Here is a 20,769-nt window from a genome sequence, read left to right as displayed (position 1 = left end):
AAGTGGCTTGTCCAAGATCACACAGCCAGTCACAGTAGCACTGGCACCTAGGCAGTCTTTCTACACAGCCTGTGCACTTTCCTGCTGTGTTGCAATAGTCCTGTTGTAACTGGGCCATTGTCACAACAGAATGTCATGTAGCTATAAAAAAGAATGAAGAGGTTCTTTATGGACTGACATAAAATGGTTTCCAAGGTATAATGTAAAGCAAAGTATAAACCACCAGTGTAAAGTGGAATGAAAAAAACGTGTGTTTATATATGTGTATATGTGCCCACTTGTGTGTAGGCATGTGTCATGTTTACCTATGTAGATGTGCTTCGTACATGTATCTGCATGTGCACACATGTGTTATTTGTACATGTTCATGTATGTTTGTGGTTGTTTTTTGATTTTGCTTTTCACCCCAACTAGTATTTATCAGCCATGGCTCTGAATGCTTGTTATGCCCCCAAATTACCCCTCACAAAGTTAAAATTTGATTTGCTTGTGCTTCTTCTCCCTCTTTAGGGAGATTTAGCAAACAGATACAACAGGGAACTGTGTGCCTAAGGACAAAGATGAGGAATTAGCTAGAGTCTGGCATTAACTGCAAGAGAGTTGGTAGAACTAGAGAATCTTCTAGAAAGAACTTGATTGGCATATATCATGGCCAAATTTCCCAATCTTTTGGGAGGGTGACAAGAGTCTGCATTAAAAGTCTTTCTTCCCACTCCCCCAGCGCAGTTTACTGTGGGTCAATTCAACCTCAGTGAAGCTGCTTTGAAGAATAATGTCTCCCCTTTACCCTCCTCACCTTTTACTTTGCTCTATACACCTCCTGTATCATTTGAGTATTTTCCAATAAGATAGATTTTATGTATTCTTGAGCAGTAAGTAAATAAATAGGCATGAGAACTTTCCAAAAAATCTCCCCTACCAGTAGTCACAGATTCATGATATCTTACTGAGCCCTAGCTCTCTCCCAAGTCCCCTCTGTCCACTGAAGTCATTATGTAAGCTGCAGAGACGGGAAAAGATGGTGTAGAGCAGGCAAGGAACAGACAGGGCATAGGGAGATGGGGCCCATTACAATCAGATAATGTGGAGTCTAATTTTTCTCATTCTGACATACCTGCTGGGCAAATATTAGGACCAGAAACAGCAGACTTTGGCTTTAAAATTGGGCTAGGAGTGCTCTGGAGGTGGTTAATACTAGTCACTTACCCAGCTAACAAGAGAAGTTTGCATATTATGATGAAAGGAAAATCAGACTTTAGGTCAAAATATCTAGTTCTTGTCTTGGCTCTGCCCATAGCTATGTAACTGTGAGAAACTTACTAAAGTTTTCTGGATTTCAGATGCTCTTTCTGGAAAATGTATGGGTTGGAGAAGTCGAATTTTAAGAGCCCTTGCAGCACTAAAATTCTACTTCTAGTCTTGAAGCATACACAAATCATAGCAGAAATTTTATTAAAAATGTCAAGTACATCCACAGCATCTTTCTTTGCTCTCCCTCAAATTCCCACCCACTCCTCGACTTGTTGATGACCGCAGTCAGTCACCAAGCTCCCAGTGAAAAAAGGTGTCCTGAGACCTAGGACCAGAAGCACATTCTCAGAAAAAATGGACAAACGATTGCAGCAGCAATGGCAGCAGTAGCTGTAAACTCCAAACTGACATGGGAAGATACGTGGCTCCATTTTGAGCCTTTCTGGGTTCAGTAAGAAGCTTCTTCGGGCAGATTTCCTTCACTGACATGGGTCCTACTACTAAGACACCGGCCATCAGCCTGCAGCCTCTCATGGCTGTACAGCCTTTGACTTCCAGAGATGACTCAATGCCACCTATGGAACAAGGAAGAACAGGGAGACACAGATGTTTTAGGAACTCAGAGGGGAATCCAATCCAGATACTCATCCCTGGAGCCCTGAACGTAGAACCTCTTGGTATCTACCAAGATGTCTGGTTTTTCAGCTTCTGAAACCATCAGATGTTCATTTCGATTTACCTCCAGTAATCTCAAGTTTTCCTTCATAGCATTGTGTTGTACCGATGGGACAGGGAAGAGAAGGAGCACTGGAACAGTTCCCCAAAGACACGCAGGTTGGGCAATGGAGGGTTGCTGTCTTAGCGAAAACTGGAGGGGAAAGAAAGAGACAGTTAAGGGCATGTCCTGCCTCCAGAGATGTTCCTCCTTGCTGCTTTGTCTTCCTTAAGTCTTTCCGGCTGGTGCTACTCTAATCAATCAAAGCCAATTACTGCAGCCTCTCCGTACTTCCTCAGCTGACTATCTTTGCTGTCAGATCCCATCAGCATGACTGCCAAACTCTGTGCTCAGGTGTGGGGCTACAGAGATGAAAATGGCATGGTTTCTGCCATCTAGCATCATTGCCTAGAAGGAGAAAGTCACATAAGTAATAAACTACAATACCAACTCAGTAGTTTCTGTGCTCAGGGTATAATGGCAAAGGAATGGAGGAGTGCCATTTGCTAAGTATTTTTGAAGAGCTGATTCTGAGTTGAGATTGAGGGTGCATAGGGATTAGCTATGTGAAAATGGGAGTTGCAGGCAGGTCACAAAGGAAACAGCAAGGACTAAGGCCAGGAGGTGTGAGCCAGCTTGGTGGATGCAGGGAATTGTGAGACACTGAAGGGCCTGATCTTCAGCTGGTAGGCACAGTAGGGCTGAACGGTTTCATTTTTATGGCCAGAATTCATTTTGATTGGCTAGTGCTATCTCCATTGTTAAGTATTTTTAATATTAGCCCCAGCTAGAACGTAATAAATGAGAGAAGGAAGGAGGGAAATTAAGCTGAAAAGACAGGCAGGGCCAGGTTACTATAGGTCTTGAGTCCAAACTGGGGCATTGGGCTGTTGTCATGCAGTTATGGGGAACTGATACCTGTTATATTGATAATATCACCACCCTGCTCAGAAACCTGCACTGACATCTTCCTGCTTAATAAACACAAAACCCAGTTTACACTCCAGCCTTCACTGATTTTCCTCTACTCTGGTTGGACCCCAAGGAACAATTCAGAAAAAGGAAGACAATCATTTGAACTGTGAGGTCCTTTTGTGTAGAGCCCACTTGGGCTAAGGCAAGTAAGAAACACAAAGAGGGAAGATTTACAGTGTCTTTATGGAGTTTTTCTTAGCACTGATCTCCTCCACTTCCAGGGTACCTGAGGGTCTTCCTTCATTCCAGAACTGATATAAGCTGTCTTTGTCGTTACATAAGTAATCATCACAGTAGTTAGTGTAGGAGAGTGCAACCAGGCCAGGGGATGTGGTGTGCTGGATAAACGTTACCAACTCCAACTCTCCAGGCACGCAGCCCCTAGAGGCCAAAACAGCTGTCTTATTCCCTGTTAGGAGACAGGAGGGAGGGAAAGTGGATGGTGAGCCCAACGATTGGCCTTGACATGGACATAATCACCCTCCCTCCCACCCAACCCAACTGGCCCATTCTCATTTTACCTGCTTTAATCATCAGTGTGGTTTCCTGGCAAACTCTTCCATTGTCACAAGATTCAACTTTCTCTGTGGTCCAGTTAAATGCATCGGCTGCCTCCTCTGCTATAGTCACGGACCCATCCTTGTAACAATACAACTGGTTGGCCGCTGGGGAGGAAACGAGATAAAGATAAGCACTTGCCCTACTGTGTGGGCTAATGTGACTCCGTTTCCATCACAAATCCCTCCTCTGTGACCCGGCTGCTCTTCCGTCAAGTCCCCGATACGTACAGGCCAAGGAGGAAGCTCCTAGGAGAAAGAGGAACAGCAAACGTTGGCTATGGTCTGTTCCCATGGCTTCTCTGAGAGGTCGGGAAGAGCTGAGCAGGATCTGTGATTTGATGGAGAAAAGGCAACTTTTTAACCAGGTGGAGTGAGATTAAACCTAGGTTCTGGCAAGTACTGACTTGAGGGTGGAGCTGACGGGTCTACAAGGCTATGGTCTCTGAAGTCAGCCTGCCCCCAACTAGCTTGTGAGTTTGAGAAAGTTAGCAAGCTTGTTGTGCCTCGCTTTCCACAGACCCAGCCCGCCGGCTGTTCCCTCAGACATGGAATTCGGTGACCCAGCCCCCTCCAACTTCAGGATCAGGAGTCTGGGCCCAAAGGCGCCTTCTCCCTCAGACTCAGCTCAGGTTCAAACCTACTCTCTCAGGGCCTCGGTATCTCGGCCCCCAGCCCCGGGTTCACCGGCACCCGGGAGTCTGAGAACCCGTCCCCCTCTTGCCCAGGGATCCCGGAGTTTGGGTTCCAGCCCCCTTTCCCCGCAGGACGCACGGTTCTGGGCCCCCAGCCCGCTCCCTCTCAGGCGCGGGAGCCCGCGCCCCCAGCCCTGGTTCCCTCAGACTCAGGAGTCCGGGCCCTCGGCCTCCTCTTTCCTCAGGACTCAGGAATCTGGGTCCCCAGCCTCCTTTTTCTCTTTAAGGGGGCAAAATTCCTGCCGGCTTCCAGATGACCTCAATGGAATCTTAACCGCCGCGAAGGTGTGGCCTGAAGCGTTCTCTCGCCCAGCCAGCGTTCTCTCACAGCTCCCAGAGGCACGGAAGGCGGGGCCAGCTTCGGCCAGACAGGCAACTCGAAGCCCCATTGGTCGACTCAAAAGCATAGGATGAGCTCATTGGATGAGCCTGAGGAACGCAGCACCTCATTGGCGGCAGAGAAGCCAATTGCTGGCAGCCTTGGAAGGCGCACATGCGCAGAAGGTGAGTGGCGGGAAAACTGAAAGAACCCGTGTCTTTGTAGCCCTGGACATGGGCTGGGCATCCCCAGATGACCTCACTTCACCCTTTTGTGTCTTTGCGTTGTGTTGTCTCTGCTTCTACAGCCACACTAGGAGGTCAAACCTTTGGCTTTCACTCACTGAACTTATCTCCCTGTACCCAAATGGCCTCTCATGTACCCAGCCTGGCCCTTGCCCCAGCCCTGGCTGCTGGGAGTCCCCTTGGCCTCCTCACTTGTCACGTGCAGTGGCCCCTTGCTCCGCCCTGGCATCAACCTCTGATCGTATCAGGGCATCAACTTCTGATTGTATCATGGCATCAACTTCTGATTGTATCATGGCGTCACCCTCTGATCGTATCATGGCATCAACCTCCTCCGCCATCTGCTGGAGGGCCGAATTGAGGAATGCCTGCTTTGTGTTACTTCTGAGTTTGTCCTGTAAAAGCCTCCCGCTTGCATTCCCTAAGTGGAGCTCCTGAACCTCTTCTGGCTTGAAGCTGCCTGATTTCATGAATTGTTGTTTGCTCAAATAAACTCTTTAAAATTTTGGCCGGGGGCGGGGCGACCAGAGGCCTGTAGACGGCGCGGCCACGGGGAGGCACGAGCGGCCCTGCAGTCCAGATTTAGACTGGAGTCCCAACAGTGGTGAAGTAATAAGAGTTGAGCTTTTGTTGTCTGTTCATTCATGCCAGGAATATAAAGCCTAAAATGTTATATGCGCCATGGCTATGACTAATGTCAGATTGCTTGCTGGTATTTTAAGAAAGCCAGATGCCTGGATTGGACTCTGGGGTGTGCTCCGACGGACACCTTCTTCACATAAACTCTGTACTTCTTGAAATCAATACTTGTATTTTTCAAGTACTGAGTTAAATGCATCAAATTATAAAACATTTTTCCGTAATATTTTCTCACTGAGACTGCCAGGACTTTTAATATCTCCAGAATATGTTTTTTCCATTTTCCGTAAGACTCAAAGGTAATATAAGCTCTAAAAAAATCCACTAAAACGTCTCCACAAAAAGTCGAAGATGAAGAGGACTCTGATGCGGAGGAGGATGACAATGAAATGAGTGAGATGGAAGAGGAGCTTGAGGATGACCCTAGTGTGGTCAAAGAGTATAAAGACTTGGAAAAAGGAGTGCCATCTTTTTGGTATAATGTTATCCTGAAGACAGGCCTAGATGTTGGGAGAAACAAAGTGGAAGAAGCATTCTACAAAGGTGAACTGAGGCTGAATGGGGAAAAATTATGGAAGAAAAGCAGAACGGTGAAAGTGAGAGATACATTGGATCTTCTCATTGGAGACAATAAAGAAGCAGAAGCAGAGACAGTGATGCGGATTCTCCTGAAAAAAAGTGTTTGAAGAGAAGACTCAAAGTGAAAAATACAGAGTGGTGTTACGACGGTGGAAGAATTTAAAGTTGCCTAAGAAGAATGTGTCTAAATAAGCTTTTTTAGTGATAAAGCTGCTTTCTAGTGGTGGTGGGGGGGGCAACTTAAAAAGAGGACATTTTTATTAAAATAAAGTTCTCTTACCATTTGTGGAATCTGCTGAGCCATTTTGTGGAAATCAGGATCTATGTCTTAGAGACACTTCACTTGGCCTGGGTTTCCCGCTGGGCTTGATTTGTGCTCCTTTGGACACAATGAGGACATCAGCGTAAGGGCCTTTTGCCCAGTGAGATGTGTGCTGAACTAAGCCCAGAGAGGGTTTAATGACTTGCCTGCTGTTTCCCACATAAACTACCTCAGGATTCATTGTAAAATAAACCAGCATTGTTTCTTTAAATAAAAAATTATTGTGCCTCAGTTTACTTTATAACAGTGTTCAGGCTGTGCTGAGGCAAAAACACTAGTGGAGAAGGGAGTGCGGAGCTGAGACATGGGATAGGGACCTCAGGCAGACCATCTCCCCACACGGTGACAGCCAGGAGGACATCGCCACTCCCATTGGAGGGAACCAGGCCCGTCCCCTCCCCTGCACAAAAGCTTGCCACCGTCTGTGCCTGGGGCAGTTGCCACACAAGAGAATGCTTACCTTCCTCCATACCCACAATGGGAAATCTACTAAGAGTGAAGTTACGTAGAGAAGGACAGGCCTGACCTGGAACCACAGGGTCATGCACTGAAAGCCTTACAGGACTCACCAGCCTGAACTGCAAGGGGTTCCGGGGCATGTGTGTAAATAGATTTTGTTCCAATTATCCACTGATTGCCTCTCAGTTCCAAATCCACCCTTCGGCACCCTGCTTGTGATACCTGAGTTGGGTCTCGTCTCACAAGCTTGTCTCCTTGTCTCCCTGGTGTAATGCTAGACTTTGCCGGTAGAGGGTGCTAGAGGGACACTGCAGGAGGAAGAGCCTCTTCCAGCCATAGGGGTAGAAGTTGCTCCTTGGACCTGTCATTCCCATTTTCTGGAGAGTTCTCTTTACCCTTCAGTACCAATACCCTCTTAACCCCAATCCCCTGTTCCTAGTTAAGGATCCTTTTTTTTTTTTTTTGAGACAGAGTCTCACTTTGTTGCCCAGGCTAGAGTGAGTGCCATGGCATCAGCCTAGCTCACAGCAACCTCAAACTCCTGGGCTCAAGCGATCCTCCTGCCTCAGCCTCCCGAGTAGCTGGGACTACAGGCATGCGCTGCCATGCCCGGCTAATTAGGCAGGATCCTTTATATTAAACTTTTCCTGTTGAAATTAGCATGTGGTTTTTGACTCCTGCCTGGACCCTGACTGACACAGGTCTTGAGTGTGGACCAAATAAAGTGAATGAGAGGGGTTGATAGGGCCAAATTCTTTCGTGTGGGATATGGGATTTTTTCCATCCGCAGGAGGGAAGAGGCTGGAGGCTGTCAGCAACCCTCTCTGAATGTCTCTCTCTGCGGATGCCAGCAATGGCTCCTTCTCCTCCCCGTTTCAGGTCTAGGGTGGTAACAGAGCCCAGAGGCAACAGTCTGGGAAACTGTGCTAGCTCTTTTGTTCTCAACTGCTCTTAAGACATTATGTCAATTATCCCATTACTGTCATGTGCCACATAGCAACAGTTCAGCCGACCGCGGGCCGCATATACAATAGTGGCTCCATTAGATTCTAATACCGTGAATTAACTGTACCTTTTCTAGGCTTAGATGTGTTTAGAAACACACATACATGCCACAGTGCTACGGTTGCTACAGTATTCCGCATGGTGACATGCCGTTCAGGTTTGCAGCTTAGGAGCAAGCTTGTGTGTGAATACACATTCACATCCGGGCGTGTGTGAATACACTCTATGATGTTCACACAACAGCAAAATCATCTAAAAACAGAATGTGTCCCTGTGGTTACTCGACACATGACTACACTCACTTCTCCTCCAGGTACTGAGACCAGGGGAGCCCCGATGTGTGCTGGGGCCGATTGCCAGGGTGGAAGCTCCATTGGTCTCGGCGCATTTCCCCTCCCAGGTCATGGCGACGCCCAAATACCTTTGGCTGCAGCACTCTGGAAGTCCTGCCGCCACCCAAGCTGGAATGGACGTGTGGACCAAGCCCCTGAAGGTTGGGCCTTGGGTGGCAATTTTCTCACCAGAGTCCTCTCCTGCCCCATGCCAGACCTCTGGGAGTCCGGCCCTGCCCTCCCAAAGAGAAATCCCAGCACTGGAGAAAGGACAGGTCTTTATTATTATCAGGTACATGTGGCCGCTCCTTGAATGTCCCCTCTCTGTAGGGCAAGTTCAGCTGCTCCCAGGCCCTCCCTCTGTTATCATCAGGTGATAACCTGTGTTTGGGTGCGGGGGGGATGGTAATCCATAGAAAGGATGGAAAAACAATTTGTTGTCCAAGGCCACTAGATTGTGGGGTCAGAGGGAGGGTGGGGTTTGGGTGGTCAGCAGGGGTTAAGACTCATGAGGGAAATGGAGTTAGCGGGAAACACAAAGACCCCCATACCAGAGGGCTAGGGCTGGCCCCAGCCCCAACACCTGAGCAAGGGAGGCGGTGAGGGCAGCACCACTTTGGAGAAGAGGATTTCTATTATAATTATCATTATCTTTTTTGTTCTCATGCACGGAGAAGACCCCAATATTCCTGGTGTGGCTCAGCAAGGAGGTAGAAGATTGTGCCACGCAGCCCTGGATGCCCACTGTGGTGGTCACTCCACCTAGAGGGAGAAGATCAAGTCAGAGAGGAGACCAACTACAGCACATCAGCCTAAGAACCAGCCCCTCCCCTCCCAGACCCAGGGGTCCAGCCCCAGCCCCTCCCCCTCAGACCCAGGGGTCCAGCCCCAGCCCCTCCTCCCTCAGACCCAGGGGTCCAGCCCCAGCCCCTCCTCCCTCAGACCCAGGGGTCCGGCCCCAGCCCCTCCTCCTTCAGACCCAGGGGTCCGGCCCCAGCCCCTCCTCCCTCAGACCCAGGGGTCCAGCCCCAGCCCCTCCTCCCTCAGACCCAGGGGTCCAGCCCCAGCCCCTCTCCCCTCAGACCCAGGGGTCCAGCCCCAGCCCCTCCCCCCACAGACCCAGGGGGCCAGCCCCAGCCCCTCCCCCCTCAGACCCAGGGGGCCAGCCCCAGCCCCTCCTCCCCTAGACTCAGGGGTCCAGGCCCCAGCCCCTCCTCCCTCAGACCCAGGGGTCCAGCCCCAGCCCCTCCTCCCCTAGACTCAGGGGTCCAGGCCCAGCCCCTCCTCCCCTAGACTCAGGGGTCGGGGTCCCCAGGCCCCTTTATCCTTGGGATCCAGCTTTCAGCACTCACCTCCCTTGACGGAAATGCGGCCATCATAACAGTGGGCAGTGCTGTTAGGACACGTAATGCGGGGCGAGTTCTGAGAGCAGGATCCGAAGATGTTCACACAGCTCGGGCACTGCAGGCCTCCCGGGGCAGGGGCAGCTGGGGAGGGGAGAGAAGGTTGGGGGTGCACAGCTCTGTTCTCAGCTGTAGCCACCTGCCTTGGGCTCCAAGTGTCTGTGTCTCTGTGGCCCGGTCTCCCCAAGTCCCTGGATCCCATACCTGGACGAGGGAGGGACTTCAGCAGGACGCTGCTGCTGTTGGCTCCGTTGCAAAAGTTGGAGGAGCAGAACCGCGTATAGGAGGCCATGAGCACCCCGGTGGGCCCGGCATGTATGGAGGTGGCCTGGGAGTCCTGAGCCCCAGCCCTGCTGCAGCCCTTGCTCCATAGCAGGGCTGAATTGTCTCCTGAGGGGGTGAGAGGGGGACAGCTGGGCTGGGGAGGGGGCTCTGAGGGCAGCAGGGACTCAAAGCAGGACTCCCTGCATTCCACGGTGCTCCCCAGGCAGAGGGCAGAGGCAGGTTGTGCTTAGTTCTCATTAGGGGAAACCAAGGCACAGAGAGAGGAAGAGTTGGGTTGAGAACTCCAGGCGTGAGGGGAACTGAACAGGAAATTCAGGGGACAGGACCCGGGGTGCTACAGGGGACACAGGTAGGTGTGCGGCCCTCTCGCCCAGCCACGCACCTGCGTCTATGAGCAGCAGCGTCTCCTGACACTCCTGCCCAGCGTCGCAGAGCTGGACCAATTCTGGGTCCCAGTACACAGGTTCATGAGTTAAGCTGCTGCTAGTCACAATATTGGTCCCGTAGTCACATATGGGAAAATCTGGGGAGAGGAAATCATCAGGGTCTGTGTCAGCAGGAACCCGCCACATCTGTCCCTCCAGGTCCCATGCTGGGGAAGGAGATCACATTCTGAATCGCATTCCAGGTGGCCTGCACTGCTCACCCGTTTCTGCTTGAACACCACAGGGCCCTCCTCCTGGGGCCTTTTTGGGAAGGCTGCCCCTCCCTGCGGCGGGGGAGAGCCATGGACAGCCGGTCTTCCCTTCCCTGTCTGGGCTACAAGGTCCTCATCGGGATAATACGGAAGGCAGCCTGAGACCGTGTTTCTTTGCATTGAGAAACCCAATGTTCCAAACAGAAAGACTCGGTGCCTGGCGTGTACTGAGCTGTTGTAGCCCCTTTAACCCTTCCAAGGAGCTCGCCTTGTCTGCATGGCCTCACAGCGACCCACGAAGTAGGTGTTGTCGTCATCATCATCATCATCATCCTCACTGTGAAGCAACTGCCCGATATCACACAACTAGTGATGGCAGAACCAGCCTCAGAACGAGGCGTTCTGGCTCCTTAGGGCTGGGTTTGGGCTTGGCGGTGGGGAAGATGGGTGTTGAAGACCATCTGCAGCCACCCTGGCCCTGGTGGCCCTCAGGAGTCTAGTGCGAAAGCCACGAGCCTCGGTCTTCTCTCAAGGCCATCACGGACCGGCGGTGACGTGTCCCACTGTGCAGAAACTCCTCGGCTGGGGACTCCACATCCACCAACACCTGTAACCTTCAGAGCAGCCCCTAACCACCCCAAGCAGAACCAGTGTCTGTGGCGTCTCTCCCTCCTAGCCCTGGAGGCTCTCTAGGTGGGGACAGAGTCTGACTCATCTGGGGTCCCTGGGACCCTGGGACCCTGGGATCCTGCCTGGCCTCACTTCAGCCTACGCGTCCTGGGCAACCGTCCCGAGCCAGTGCTTCTGCTGCATAAGCTGGAAACCTTGGTGTCAGTGACACGCAGCCCCTGCCCTCAGGCTCCTGGTCTAGCCAGGGAGACAGCTCCCAATACAAAGAGGGACGTTTGCTGAGTTCACTCAACTCTCTCCTCGAAGCTCTAAGGGTTAGGCAACGTGGGCAGAGGAGGAAACTGAGGCACAAGCAGGGAAGACCTTGCCCTAGGACAGCTGGGACTCCTATCTGACGCTTCCTTCCCCCGCCCCCCACGGCTTTCCCTTGCCTCAAGGCCCCTCTTACTGAGGACCCTATGCCACTCTCCATCGTCCCGTGACTGGGCCAGTGGGGACCCTGTTGAACCCTTGCCTTCCCTGTCTCCCCTGAAGCACACTTGATTTTCCCTCTGGTTTTCTTTCCTGTGTAGACACGGCTGCTGGGGGCTCCAGGACCAAGGGTGGGGGGTGGATGAGGGCAGCAGAGAGGGCGGCGTGGTCAGGGGGAAGTGGGAGCCCCAGGGTTGCCCAAGGTCAAGAGTGTAGAGAAACAGAACTGGAAGTCCCCGGGCCTCATGAGAACCGGCAGGTCAACCCACCCGCACCCTGACCTTCCCCCCTGCCCCTCCCCAGCAGGCTGCCCTAACTCAGCCTGGTATCATTTAAAACTCAAGAGCAGTGGGCTCCTGTCCCCTGGGCCACACACCCATTCTCTCCTTCAGCTGGACACCTCTTGCTGGCACCCCATCCAGAGAGTCCCTGCACTTCACACACACCCGAGTGAGCAGTAAACCCCCAAATTGCCTGTGGCTGCTGGCTTAGGTGTGATGCCCTTGCACGCCCCACACGTTAGCCAGGGCCATCCCGCCCCAGGGCCGCGGTGCGGGACACAGCCTCCCTGTTAGGCGTGGGACTCACCTTTGACATTGCAGCTCTCCCTCAATTCTATGGGCCCGATGTCCCGGGTCCCGTTGAGCAGGTTGCAGCCTGGTTGGGACATGCATCCCTGCACTTGCAGTCTGGTGAAGATTTTCCCTGAGGAAGGCGGGGGGAGAGGCAGCGAGGCTGCTGCAGGGACCAGCCGACCCTCAGAGGGGGACGCTGCCCCAGGAAGCCAGGTCCACCTCCCTCCGGGCCCCTTCCATGCCTCAGCTCCCCAGAGACTCAGATCTCAGTCCCCAGACCTCCCCATTCAGCCCCCGCAGGGACCCCAAGGTCCCCGGCTCACCTCCCACCAGCCGGAGGACTCCATTGTAGCAGTGTGTGCTCCCCTCGGGACAGGCCTCTGTCACATCCCCCGCACAGCTGTCTGTAGAAAGGCAGGCTGGGCACCGCAAGGGCCCTGGCGCTGGGGAGGTGACAGACAGAGTGAGGGGGCACAGGGAGGGCTCTGGATTTGGACCAGATGCCTTCTCTCTGCCCCGCATTTGCTGGCCCCAATCTCCCCAGTGTCCTTCCTCGGGCCCCTCTGCCACAGCCCAGGTGTGCGGAATTAGGGGTGTGAGTCCAGTGAAAGAGGAAGTGAGGGGGGATATGAGGTCTGAGGGGAGCCGGGCACAGTGGCTCACGCCTGTAATCCAGCACTCTGAGAGGATCACTTGAGCCCAGGAGTTTGAGACCAGCCTGGGTAACATAGCCAGACCCCATCCCTAAAATATATTTTAAAAATGAGGTGGGCATGGTGGCACACACCTGTAGCTACCAGCTACTTAGGAGGCTGAGACAGAAGGATCCCTTGAGCCCAGGAGTTGGAGGCTGCAGTGAGCTATGATGGCACCACTGCACGCCAGCCCGGGTGAGGGAGCCAGACCGGGCCTCTAACAACAACAAAAATCTGGGCAGAGGCTCCTGGGCTGAGTAGGGAAGGGGGTGCTGGGGTGCAGGGGGTGGGGGTGGGGCTGCTGAGGCCGCACACAGACAGCCCTGGTCAAGTCTGAACGGGAAGTCTGGCCTTCTGAGGCTGACATGGACACAGACTCCTCGGTCAAGGCAGGGAGGGGTCCCCTGGAAGAGCCCCTGGCTTCACCTGCAAGTGCTACTAAACAGTAAGGAACACAAGACACGCGCGTTCAAAACTATTCCAGAGCCAGGCGCAGTGGCTCACGCCTGTAATCCTAGCACTCTGGGAGGCCGAGGTGGGTGGATTGATCAAGGTCAGGAGTTTGAAACCAGGCTGAGCAAGAGCGAGACCCCGTCTCTACTATAAATAGAAAGAAATTAATTGGCCAACTAATATATATATATACATATATTATATATTAGATACACACACACACACACACACACACACACACACATATATATATATAAAATAGCCGGGCATGGTGGCACATGCCTGTAGTCCCAGCTACTCGGGAGGCTGAGGCAGGAGGATTGCTTGAGCCCAGGAGTTTGAGGTTGCTGTGAGCTAGGCTGCTGCCATGGCACTCACTCTAGCCTGGACAACAAAGTGAGACTCTGTCTCAAAAAAAAAAAAACTATTCCAGAGAACAGAAGCGCAACACATCGCCCCAAACTCTATTTACAGCAGCCGACATGGATAGTGGGAAGGTAGGGGCCATGTTACTCAGGAACAGGAAATGCAAACGCCCTACGGGAGACATTGGCGAAGCTAATGCGACAGTACAGAAGAAAGGACAACGCACGCGATGAGCAGGCGAGCACGGTGGCCAGAGTGTGCGGCTGGTGGTTTCACGTGAGACATCAATCCAGGCTGCTGCTCCTGGACTGTTAGCAGCGGCTGGGCAGGGAGCCCTGGGCGGGCAGGGCACAGGGCACAGGGCGGAGGCAGGGATGGGGAGTGAGTGCAGAAGAGATGGGGAAGCAGGGGGCCAGGGGTTCAGGGCGCCGGCAGGGAGGGCTGCAGCGAGTGCGCCACGCCCTCTGCGGCCCCTCCCTGCCTGCTCCTCTGGGCCCTCCTCCTGTGGCACCTGTCTGGAGGGGCGGGGCCCAGACCGGAGCGCTGTTGGAGAGGTCGTTGCAGAGGTCCGCCTCGCGGCACACGTGGGTGTAGGAGACCACGGAGAGGCCGGGGCCTGTCCTGTGCAGGGTGACGCGGGCCTCGTGGTCCTCCCCCTTAGTGCAGCCCTTGCTGATCACCACCATCGCCTGTGGTCCTGGCCGAGAGAGGGAGGCAGGCGGGCGGGATCAGGACTCCAGGGCCCAGAGCAAGGGGCTGCATCGGGGCTTGGGGTGAGAGGCTGGAGGGGAGGGGCTGGGCACCCGAGGGGCTGCACCTGCTGGGGAGGGGGCTCCTGTGACCCTGCAGGGGAAGGGGCGGGCTGAGCGCCAGGGGCAGGGCCCTCCTCACCGTTCTCAATGATCATCAGCGTGTCTTGGCAGCCCTCGCCGCTGCCACATTGTTCCTGTTCAGCTGTCCATTGGACGGGCAGGGCCGATACGTTGAACACGGAATTATGTCTCAGCAGCTGGCAGAGCAGGGCCTGCACTCCTGGGGGGGGGAGCAAATCCATTTCAGCAGAGGCCCTGCCGCTCCTGCAGGCAAGTCCTCTCCAGGGCGAGGTCCTCACTCACCGGGCAGCGTGAGGGTGACCCCCAGGAGGGCCAGCAGGAGGGCAGAGCTCATGACCGGTGTGCAGCAGAAAGTTCCCTACTGCTCTTCCAACCAGGAAACAAGCCCTTTATACGTGCCCTGACCCAGCAGCCAGGAAAGGGGTGGGGAGGGCCAGGCCTTGCTAAACCGAGGCCTGGGCCGAACCCTCAGTCTCAACCGCTTGAAGGGCCTGGTACCAGGGCCCCTCCTCCCTCAGACCTGGGGGTCCAGGCCCAGCTCCCCGCACAATTGGAAACTGAGGCAGCCTGACTCCAAGGCCCCCTGGTCTGGATGCCTGGGCCTCTGTGCCAGCTTTGAAGTCCCCACCCCCACCCAGTGTCACAGCATTTGGGAAGGCAGTTTCCTCACCCCTCCTGGCCCCACGGCCACTTCTGGCTTCAAGTGGGGAAATGGCCCAACTGCCTGTGAGGACACTGTGCAGGGGGCACTGGCCGGTCCCCACAGTCTTCCTGCCCCAGCCTGCGCTGCCCGGCTACTCCTCCCTCTTGGTTCTCTTTCCTTCCTATGTGGCTTTCCTTTCCATTTCCCCTTTCGTGACTTTGGTTCAGGCTTCCTCTTCTGTCCTGTCCCCTCTCGGCACAGCATGGGCCCTGAGCCCCCACTTCCTTGCCCCCCAGGAAAGATTAAGGTGTGGCCTGGGGAGAGGTGGGAGTGGAGACAGATGTGGGCTGAGGAATGAAGGTGTGTCCCGACAGAGCAACCTTTCTTTGCTGGAAACAGGTGGGGCCCGTGGGGGCTGGAAAGCCAGCTCTTCAGAAAAACATCAGCAAACCTTTCTGCCTTGTCGTGCTGGCCTATTTCTGTGGTGTAAATATTCCCAACGTGTCTGATTTGAAGCTATAGGCAGTTTAATACCCAGCTGGGAAAATTCCTAGCTATTCAACCTCAGCTTTCACAGGCCCGTACAAACCAGCTCCAGCACACTGGGTAGGTAGGAGGGAGACAGGAGGGAATGAGGGGTGTCTGCCAGTGACTGCAGAGGGAAGAGGGGGGTGTGTGTGACAGAGAGAGGACAGGCCGAAGACGGAGGGTGAGAGCACATATCGTTGAGAAAGAGAAATGAATTTGTAACTTGTAACTATGTTTATTTTTGACATCTCTATACACTCCATCTTTTTTTGCAAGTTTGTTATTTTGCTACACGGGCGGGGACATGTTTGTCTGATCTCCTACTGTGTCTACACCCCCTACATGGCATATAGTAGGGGGTGCTTGATAAATGCTTATTGATTGAATAATGAATGAATGGAAAGGGAAAGATGGCAACAGAGCCATCTCCGTAGTGAATTCAGGTTGTGCCCTGTGGCAACCTTGGCCCCTCCCCAGCGATTCACATTGTGTGGGAGTGGCTCCCTCTGGCTTGTGCATGGCCTGAAGCAGTGTCCCTGCTGGAAGAGGTGAAGGAAGTATTGGCAAAGGGGCTCATAGGGTCATAGGTGCTCCATTAAATGTCTTGTTTTAGTCAACAAATACCCCGGAGGCCGTTGTTGTGCCAGGCACCATCCTAGTCGCTGGAAATACAGGGAAACAAAGAGGAATGGGGTTGCTACTTTTCGAGGAGCTCACAGCCTAGTAAGACAGACAGATCTGAAACAAATACATGAGCATGGAAAATACCAGATGGTTCTGGTTTGCTTGCCAGGGAGTGAAAACTAGGTGACCTGAAAGTGAGAAAATGAACTAGCTTTTTCAGCTTACAAGGGGCTCAGGGAGGTGACATTTTTGCCCCAGGCAGAGGGAAAAGACAGAGGCAGCTCTGGAAAGACTCACAGAAAGCACGCTGTAGGCAGGGAGGAGCAGGTGCAAAGGCCCAGAGGTGGTATGGAGCTTGGCTTGTGTAGGATTAGAGAGAGCACAGGTGGCTGGACTGCAGTGGATGACAGGGAGAGTGACAGGGGGTGACAGGGGATGAGAGCAGAAAAGGCTCGCAGGGCCGCTGATGTAGGACTAAGTGTATTAAGGCAGCCTTCCTGGGAGTCCACCTGCTTTCAGGTGGCAAATGCAAAGGCTGGGGGTGGGGCTGTTGAGCTAAGAGTCTGCCAGTCCTTGGTCTGTTTCACTCAGGTGCCACCGGGCCTGGCTCTGCTGCCTCAGACTGTGTGGCCTTGTGTCATTCACTTGCCCCTGCATCTCGTGGGGTGTGGGGAGGATTAAGAGCATTAATTATGCTAATTACACCCCTAAGTAGCTTCTCAGCAAATGATGAAGATAGTTAACATGTGAGCCCTATTCTGTTCCAGGTCCTGGTCCCAGTGCTCATTCAAGCATGGCCACAACTGAGGGAGATCCTATTAATAGCCCAATTTCGGCCGGGTGTGCGGTAGCTCACGCCTATAATGCTACTGCTCTGGGAGGCTGAGACAGGATCGCTTGAGTTCAGGAATTTGAGACCAATCTGAGCAAGAGCGAGACCCCGTCTCTACTAAAAATAGAAAACTTAGCTGGGCATGGTGGTACACATTTGTAGTTCCAGCTACTCGGGAGGCTGAGGCCGGAGGATCGCTTGAGCCCAGGAGTTGGAGGGTGCAGTGAGCTGTGATGATGCCACTGCACTGTAGCCCAGGACAACAAGAGCAAGACTCCAACTCAAAAAAAAAAAACAAAAAAAGTCCAATTTTCTAGGTAAAGAAACTGAGTCCCAGAGCAGCTAAATAACTTGCCCAAGGGCACACCAAGTGGCAGAAGTCTCGGTCCAGCAAAGATCCATGCTAGGTGGTGACTGCCCAGCTAGGGACCACCTTTCCCAACTCCCCTGCCCCTGGGGGACCGTGGGACTAGTTCCCACGGATGGAACATGGGCAGAAGTGATTCGGGTCACTCCAGAGCCTGAGTGGTTAAGAAACAGCAGTGCCTTCTCCCTCCCCCACGTACCAGCTGGGTGCTGGCATCGGGATGGCCCTGGGGACACAGAGACTGCAAAGCCAGCCTTAGCCTGAGTCCCTGCATGTCTGAGTACAAATGAGAGATAAACATCTATCAAGTTAAACTGTGAAACTGTAGCTTAATGATGTATCTGTTCCTAGCATTTCTAATACACACAGCTTCTGGCTTTTCTTGGTCTGAAGCTTGGGGTGCAGCCTCCTCGGCAAGGGTCTCCCGCTGCGCAAGGGCACTTCTCCAGTCAGCCAACACCAGCTGGCCAAGGGCACCTGGGTGAGACACAGCACATCCCCTGCAGCGCAGGACACAGGCTTGATCCCAGGGGCCAGCTCCTAACCCCTACACCACGCACGGATGCATTTGTAGTTGCATAAATACCAACTCCATAACACTAACGGCGACAGAAGCTACCATAGAGCGAGGGCCACAGTAAAGCGCTCTAAGGCACCCACCTATAGCACTGCCGGTACTGGTTTTTTTTTTTTTTTTTTTTTTGAGACAGAGTCTCACTTTGTTGCCCAGGCTAGAGTGAGTGCCATGGTGTCAGCCTTGCTCACAGCAACCTCAATCTCCTGGGCTCAAGCAATCCTCCTGCCTCAGCCTCCCGAGTAGCTGGGACTACAGGCATGCGCCACCATGCCCGGCTGATTTTTTGTATATATATTTTTAGTTGGTCGATTAATTTCTTTCTATTTTTGGTAGAGACGGGGTCTCGCTCAGGCTGGTTTCGAACTCCTGACCTTGAGCGATCCGCCTGCCTCGGCCTCCCAAAGTGCTAGGATTACAGGCGTGAGCCACCGCGCCCGGCCCCAGTACTGCGTTTTATTGTAGTAGTGTTTTGTTTTTGTTTTGCTATTGGGTGAAATAATTGCAAAGATTCCTTTCATCTTACAGAAGAGGATGTGGAGGTTGAGAGAGGGAAAGGGGCTTGCCCAGGGCCTCTGGGTCAGCATGTGGCCAAGCTAGGATCAGGTCTGGTCCCTTAGCACACAGTTTCGCTGACTCATTCTTTCTCCTTCTTGATGGGCCCGTGGGTTCCCCACCTGTGGGCAGCCCAGATCATGCCAGAATTTGTTCTGGATGTTTACCAAGAGAGGACAGAGCCAGACCCTTTAGCATGTGGGTGGGCCTTTCTCCATGCAGATAAACACTCCTTCGTGAGGGTAAATACTTTCTCCATGGAGATAAATCCTCCAGAAAGCACACTTAAGGAAGAAAGCAAACTTCCTTAATGATGTGAAATCAAATATTTCCCCTCTGGGTTTCCCCTTCTCCCACCTCTCTCTGTCTCTGCGGCAGTCATCCGGGGCTGGGACTGTCCCGTGGGTCTCTCCATGGCTAATTCCTGATTTCTGTCCCACGCAGGACGGGTAGGGAGGGTTAAGAACCTTCTATCCCACCTGTCTTCAAAGTGGTCCGAGGTCTTTCTGTTTCTTTTTCTTCCCTAATGATTTCATTTTGAAACATTTCAAACCTAACAGAAAAGCTGCAAGGATAGGGCAATGACCACCCGTATTCCATGCACCTGGGTTCACCAATTGTTAACATTTTGCTGAATTTGTTTATACACACGTAGCACATGCTTTGAAAATATTCTTAAAACTTAAAAAGCCGGGCGCGGTGGCTCACGCCTGTAATCCTAGCACTCTGGGAGGCTGAGGCGAGCGGATTGCTCGAGGTCAGGAGTTCGAAACCACCCTGAGGAAGAGCGAGACCCCGTCTCTACTATAAATAGAAAGAAATTAATTGGCCAACTAATATATATAGAAAAAAAATTAGCCAGGCATGGTGGCGCATGCCTGTAGTCCCAGCTACTCGGGAGGCTGAGGCAGAAGGATTGCTTGAGCCCAGGAGTTTGAGGTTGCTGTGAGCTAGGCTGATGCCACGGCACTCACTCTAGCCTGGGCGACAAAGTGAGACTCTGTCTCAAAAAAAAAAAAAAAAAAAAAAAACTTAAAAAGAAGTTGTAGACATTGTGACTGTCACTGCTAAGTGCTTCAGCAAGAACCTTCTTAAGAAGAAGCACTTTGTCCTACATAGCTGCAAGACCATTAGCATGCTTGAGTAATTCACACTGATGCAACACTGTCTAATACCCCACTTTCAATTTCCTCTGTTCTCCCAGTAACATCCTTCAGAGCGTTTTTGCTTTCCTGGCTCGGGGACGTCCAGGGTCAAGCACTGGATGCCCTGGACTCTCTCGTCTCTGGAATCTTCTTTAATCTGGGAGTGTTTCCTGCCTTCCGTTTTCTGGAATGTCACTGAAAGCCACATTCCAATTGCTTCATGGAGTCTTCTGCAACCTGGCTATGTCTGACTGTTTCTTTATGATGAGAGTAATTTCTAATAGCTTTTGGCAATCTTCTACATGGTTAACGTAGAGGAGGTCTTTAAATGCCTGTTTGTCAGATTTTTAGCTAATTAACAAGTAAGGTGTGGGGTGATCTGTGGAGGCCTCGTGAGCATCCTATTCCCCACCCCGAGATCCTTCTGCATCCTTGCAATCATGGTGCCTGCACTACTTCCTGAAAGTCCTCTTTGGCAAACAAAGCCAGTTGGAGGATGCTTTGCGCAGCTTCTCCCCCTGCCCAGCTCTGCGCGTTACTCGAAGCCTCCCACCCAGCCCCCAGAGCTGGTTCCATTCATCCACTTCAAGGAGAGGGGAACTGAGCCTTAGAAGGAGAAGTGAAGCTTGAGTTACCAAGCCCGGAAATGGAGCCCAGGCCCTGGGAGATAAGCTGCACTGTCTCCCAAGAGGCTCAAGAGTCATCTGAATGGTTCATTTCCATCCTCCTCCCCTGCCAGGTACTCAGTGTTCTCCAGCAAAGAAAAATTATTCATTGTCACCCTTGGGGCTGGACGGGGTGGCACACGCCTATAATCCTAGCACTCTGGGAAGCCAAGGCAGGAGGATCGCTTGAGGTCAGGAGTTTGAGACCAGCCTGAGCAATAGCGAGACCATCTTTATAAAAAAACGATAGAAAAATTAGCCGGGCGTACTGGCCCGCACCTGTAGTCCCAGCTCCTCAGAGGTCAAGGCAGGAAGATCACTTGAGCCCAGGAATTTGAGGCTGCAGTGAGCTGTGATGATGTCACTGTAGCCAGGTGATAAAGTGAGACTCTGTC

General features: G+C 52.7%; 2 protein-coding genes and 1 pseudogene across 3 annotated transcripts; 1 reads left to right on the top strand and 2 right to left on the bottom strand.

The window, feature by feature from the left end:
• Positions 1–1,435: 1,435 nt before the first annotated feature.
• Positions 1,436–4,582, bottom strand: TEX101 (testis expressed 101). Its single transcript, XM_075993445.1, has 5 exons — positions 4,522–4,582; positions 3,463–3,606; positions 3,168–3,350; positions 1,991–2,119; positions 1,436–1,826 (listed from the first exon to the last, which is right to left on the bottom strand). The coding sequence occupies exons 1-5, from the start codon at positions 4,580–4,582 to the stop codon at positions 1,597–1,599; spliced, it is 747 nt and encodes a 248-aa protein (XP_075849560.1). The 3' UTR covers positions 1,436–1,596.
• An 850-nt stretch (positions 4,583–5,432) lies between these two features.
• Positions 5,433–6,167, top strand: LOC105869453 (mitochondrial transcription rescue factor 1 pseudogene; annotated as a pseudogene).
• Positions 6,168–8,354: 2,187 nt separating this feature from the next.
• On the bottom strand, positions 8,355–14,811 carry CD177 (CD177 molecule). 2 transcript variants are annotated; one of them, XM_075993139.1, is made up of 9 exons: positions 14,724–14,811; positions 14,500–14,640; positions 14,120–14,305; positions 12,418–12,537; positions 12,108–12,257; positions 10,164–10,304; positions 9,701–9,886; positions 9,446–9,580; positions 8,355–8,855 (listed from the first exon to the last, which is right to left on the bottom strand). In XM_075993139.1, the coding sequence occupies exons 1-9, from the start codon at positions 14,773–14,775 to the stop codon at positions 8,617–8,619; spliced, it is 1,350 nt and encodes a 449-aa protein (XP_075849254.1). In that variant the 5' UTR covers positions 14,776–14,811; the 3' UTR covers positions 8,355–8,616. The 2 variants fall into 2 exon arrangements, with proteins under 2 accessions (XP_075849254.1, XP_075849255.1); XM_075993140.1 differs by having other exon boundaries at positions 12,108–12,224.
• Positions 14,812–20,769: the final 5,958 nt, after the last annotated feature.

Source organism: Microcebus murinus, chromosome 16 (genome assembly GCF_040939455.1).
Source record: "Microcebus murinus isolate Inina chromosome 16, M.murinus_Inina_mat1.0, whole genome shotgun sequence".
NCBI lineage: Eukaryota > Metazoa > Chordata > Mammalia > Primates > Cheirogaleidae > Microcebus > Microcebus murinus.
The sequence above is the reverse complement of the archived record's forward strand: the minus strand, read 5'-3'. Positions and strand labels throughout refer to the sequence as shown.

Coding starts and splice junctions, on each gene's coding strand:
- TEX101 (XM_075993445.1), bottom strand. CDS start 4,582: ATGGGGCTTCGAGTTGCCTGTCTGGCCGAAGCTGGCCCCGCCTTCCGT. Junction 3,351..3,462: donor CACACTGATGATTAAAGCAG/GTAAAATGAGAA, acceptor GTCTCCTAACAG/GGAATAAGACAGCTGTTTTG. Junction 1,827..1,990: donor AAAACTTGAGATTACTGGAG/GTAAATCGAAAT, acceptor CTTGTTCCATAG/GTGGCATTGAGTCATCTCTG.
- CD177 (XM_075993139.1), bottom strand. CDS start 14,775: ATGAGCTCTGCCCTCCTGCTGGCCCTCCTGGGGGTCACCCTCACGCTG. Junction 14,641..14,723: donor GGTCACCCTCACGCTGCCCG/GTGAGTGAGGAC, acceptor TCCCCCCCCCAG/GAGTGCAGGCCCTGCTCTGC. Junction 12,538..14,119: donor GGCCCCGCCCCTCCAGACAG/GTGCCACAGGAG, acceptor TCACCTCCCCAG/CGCCAGGGCCCTTGCGGTGC.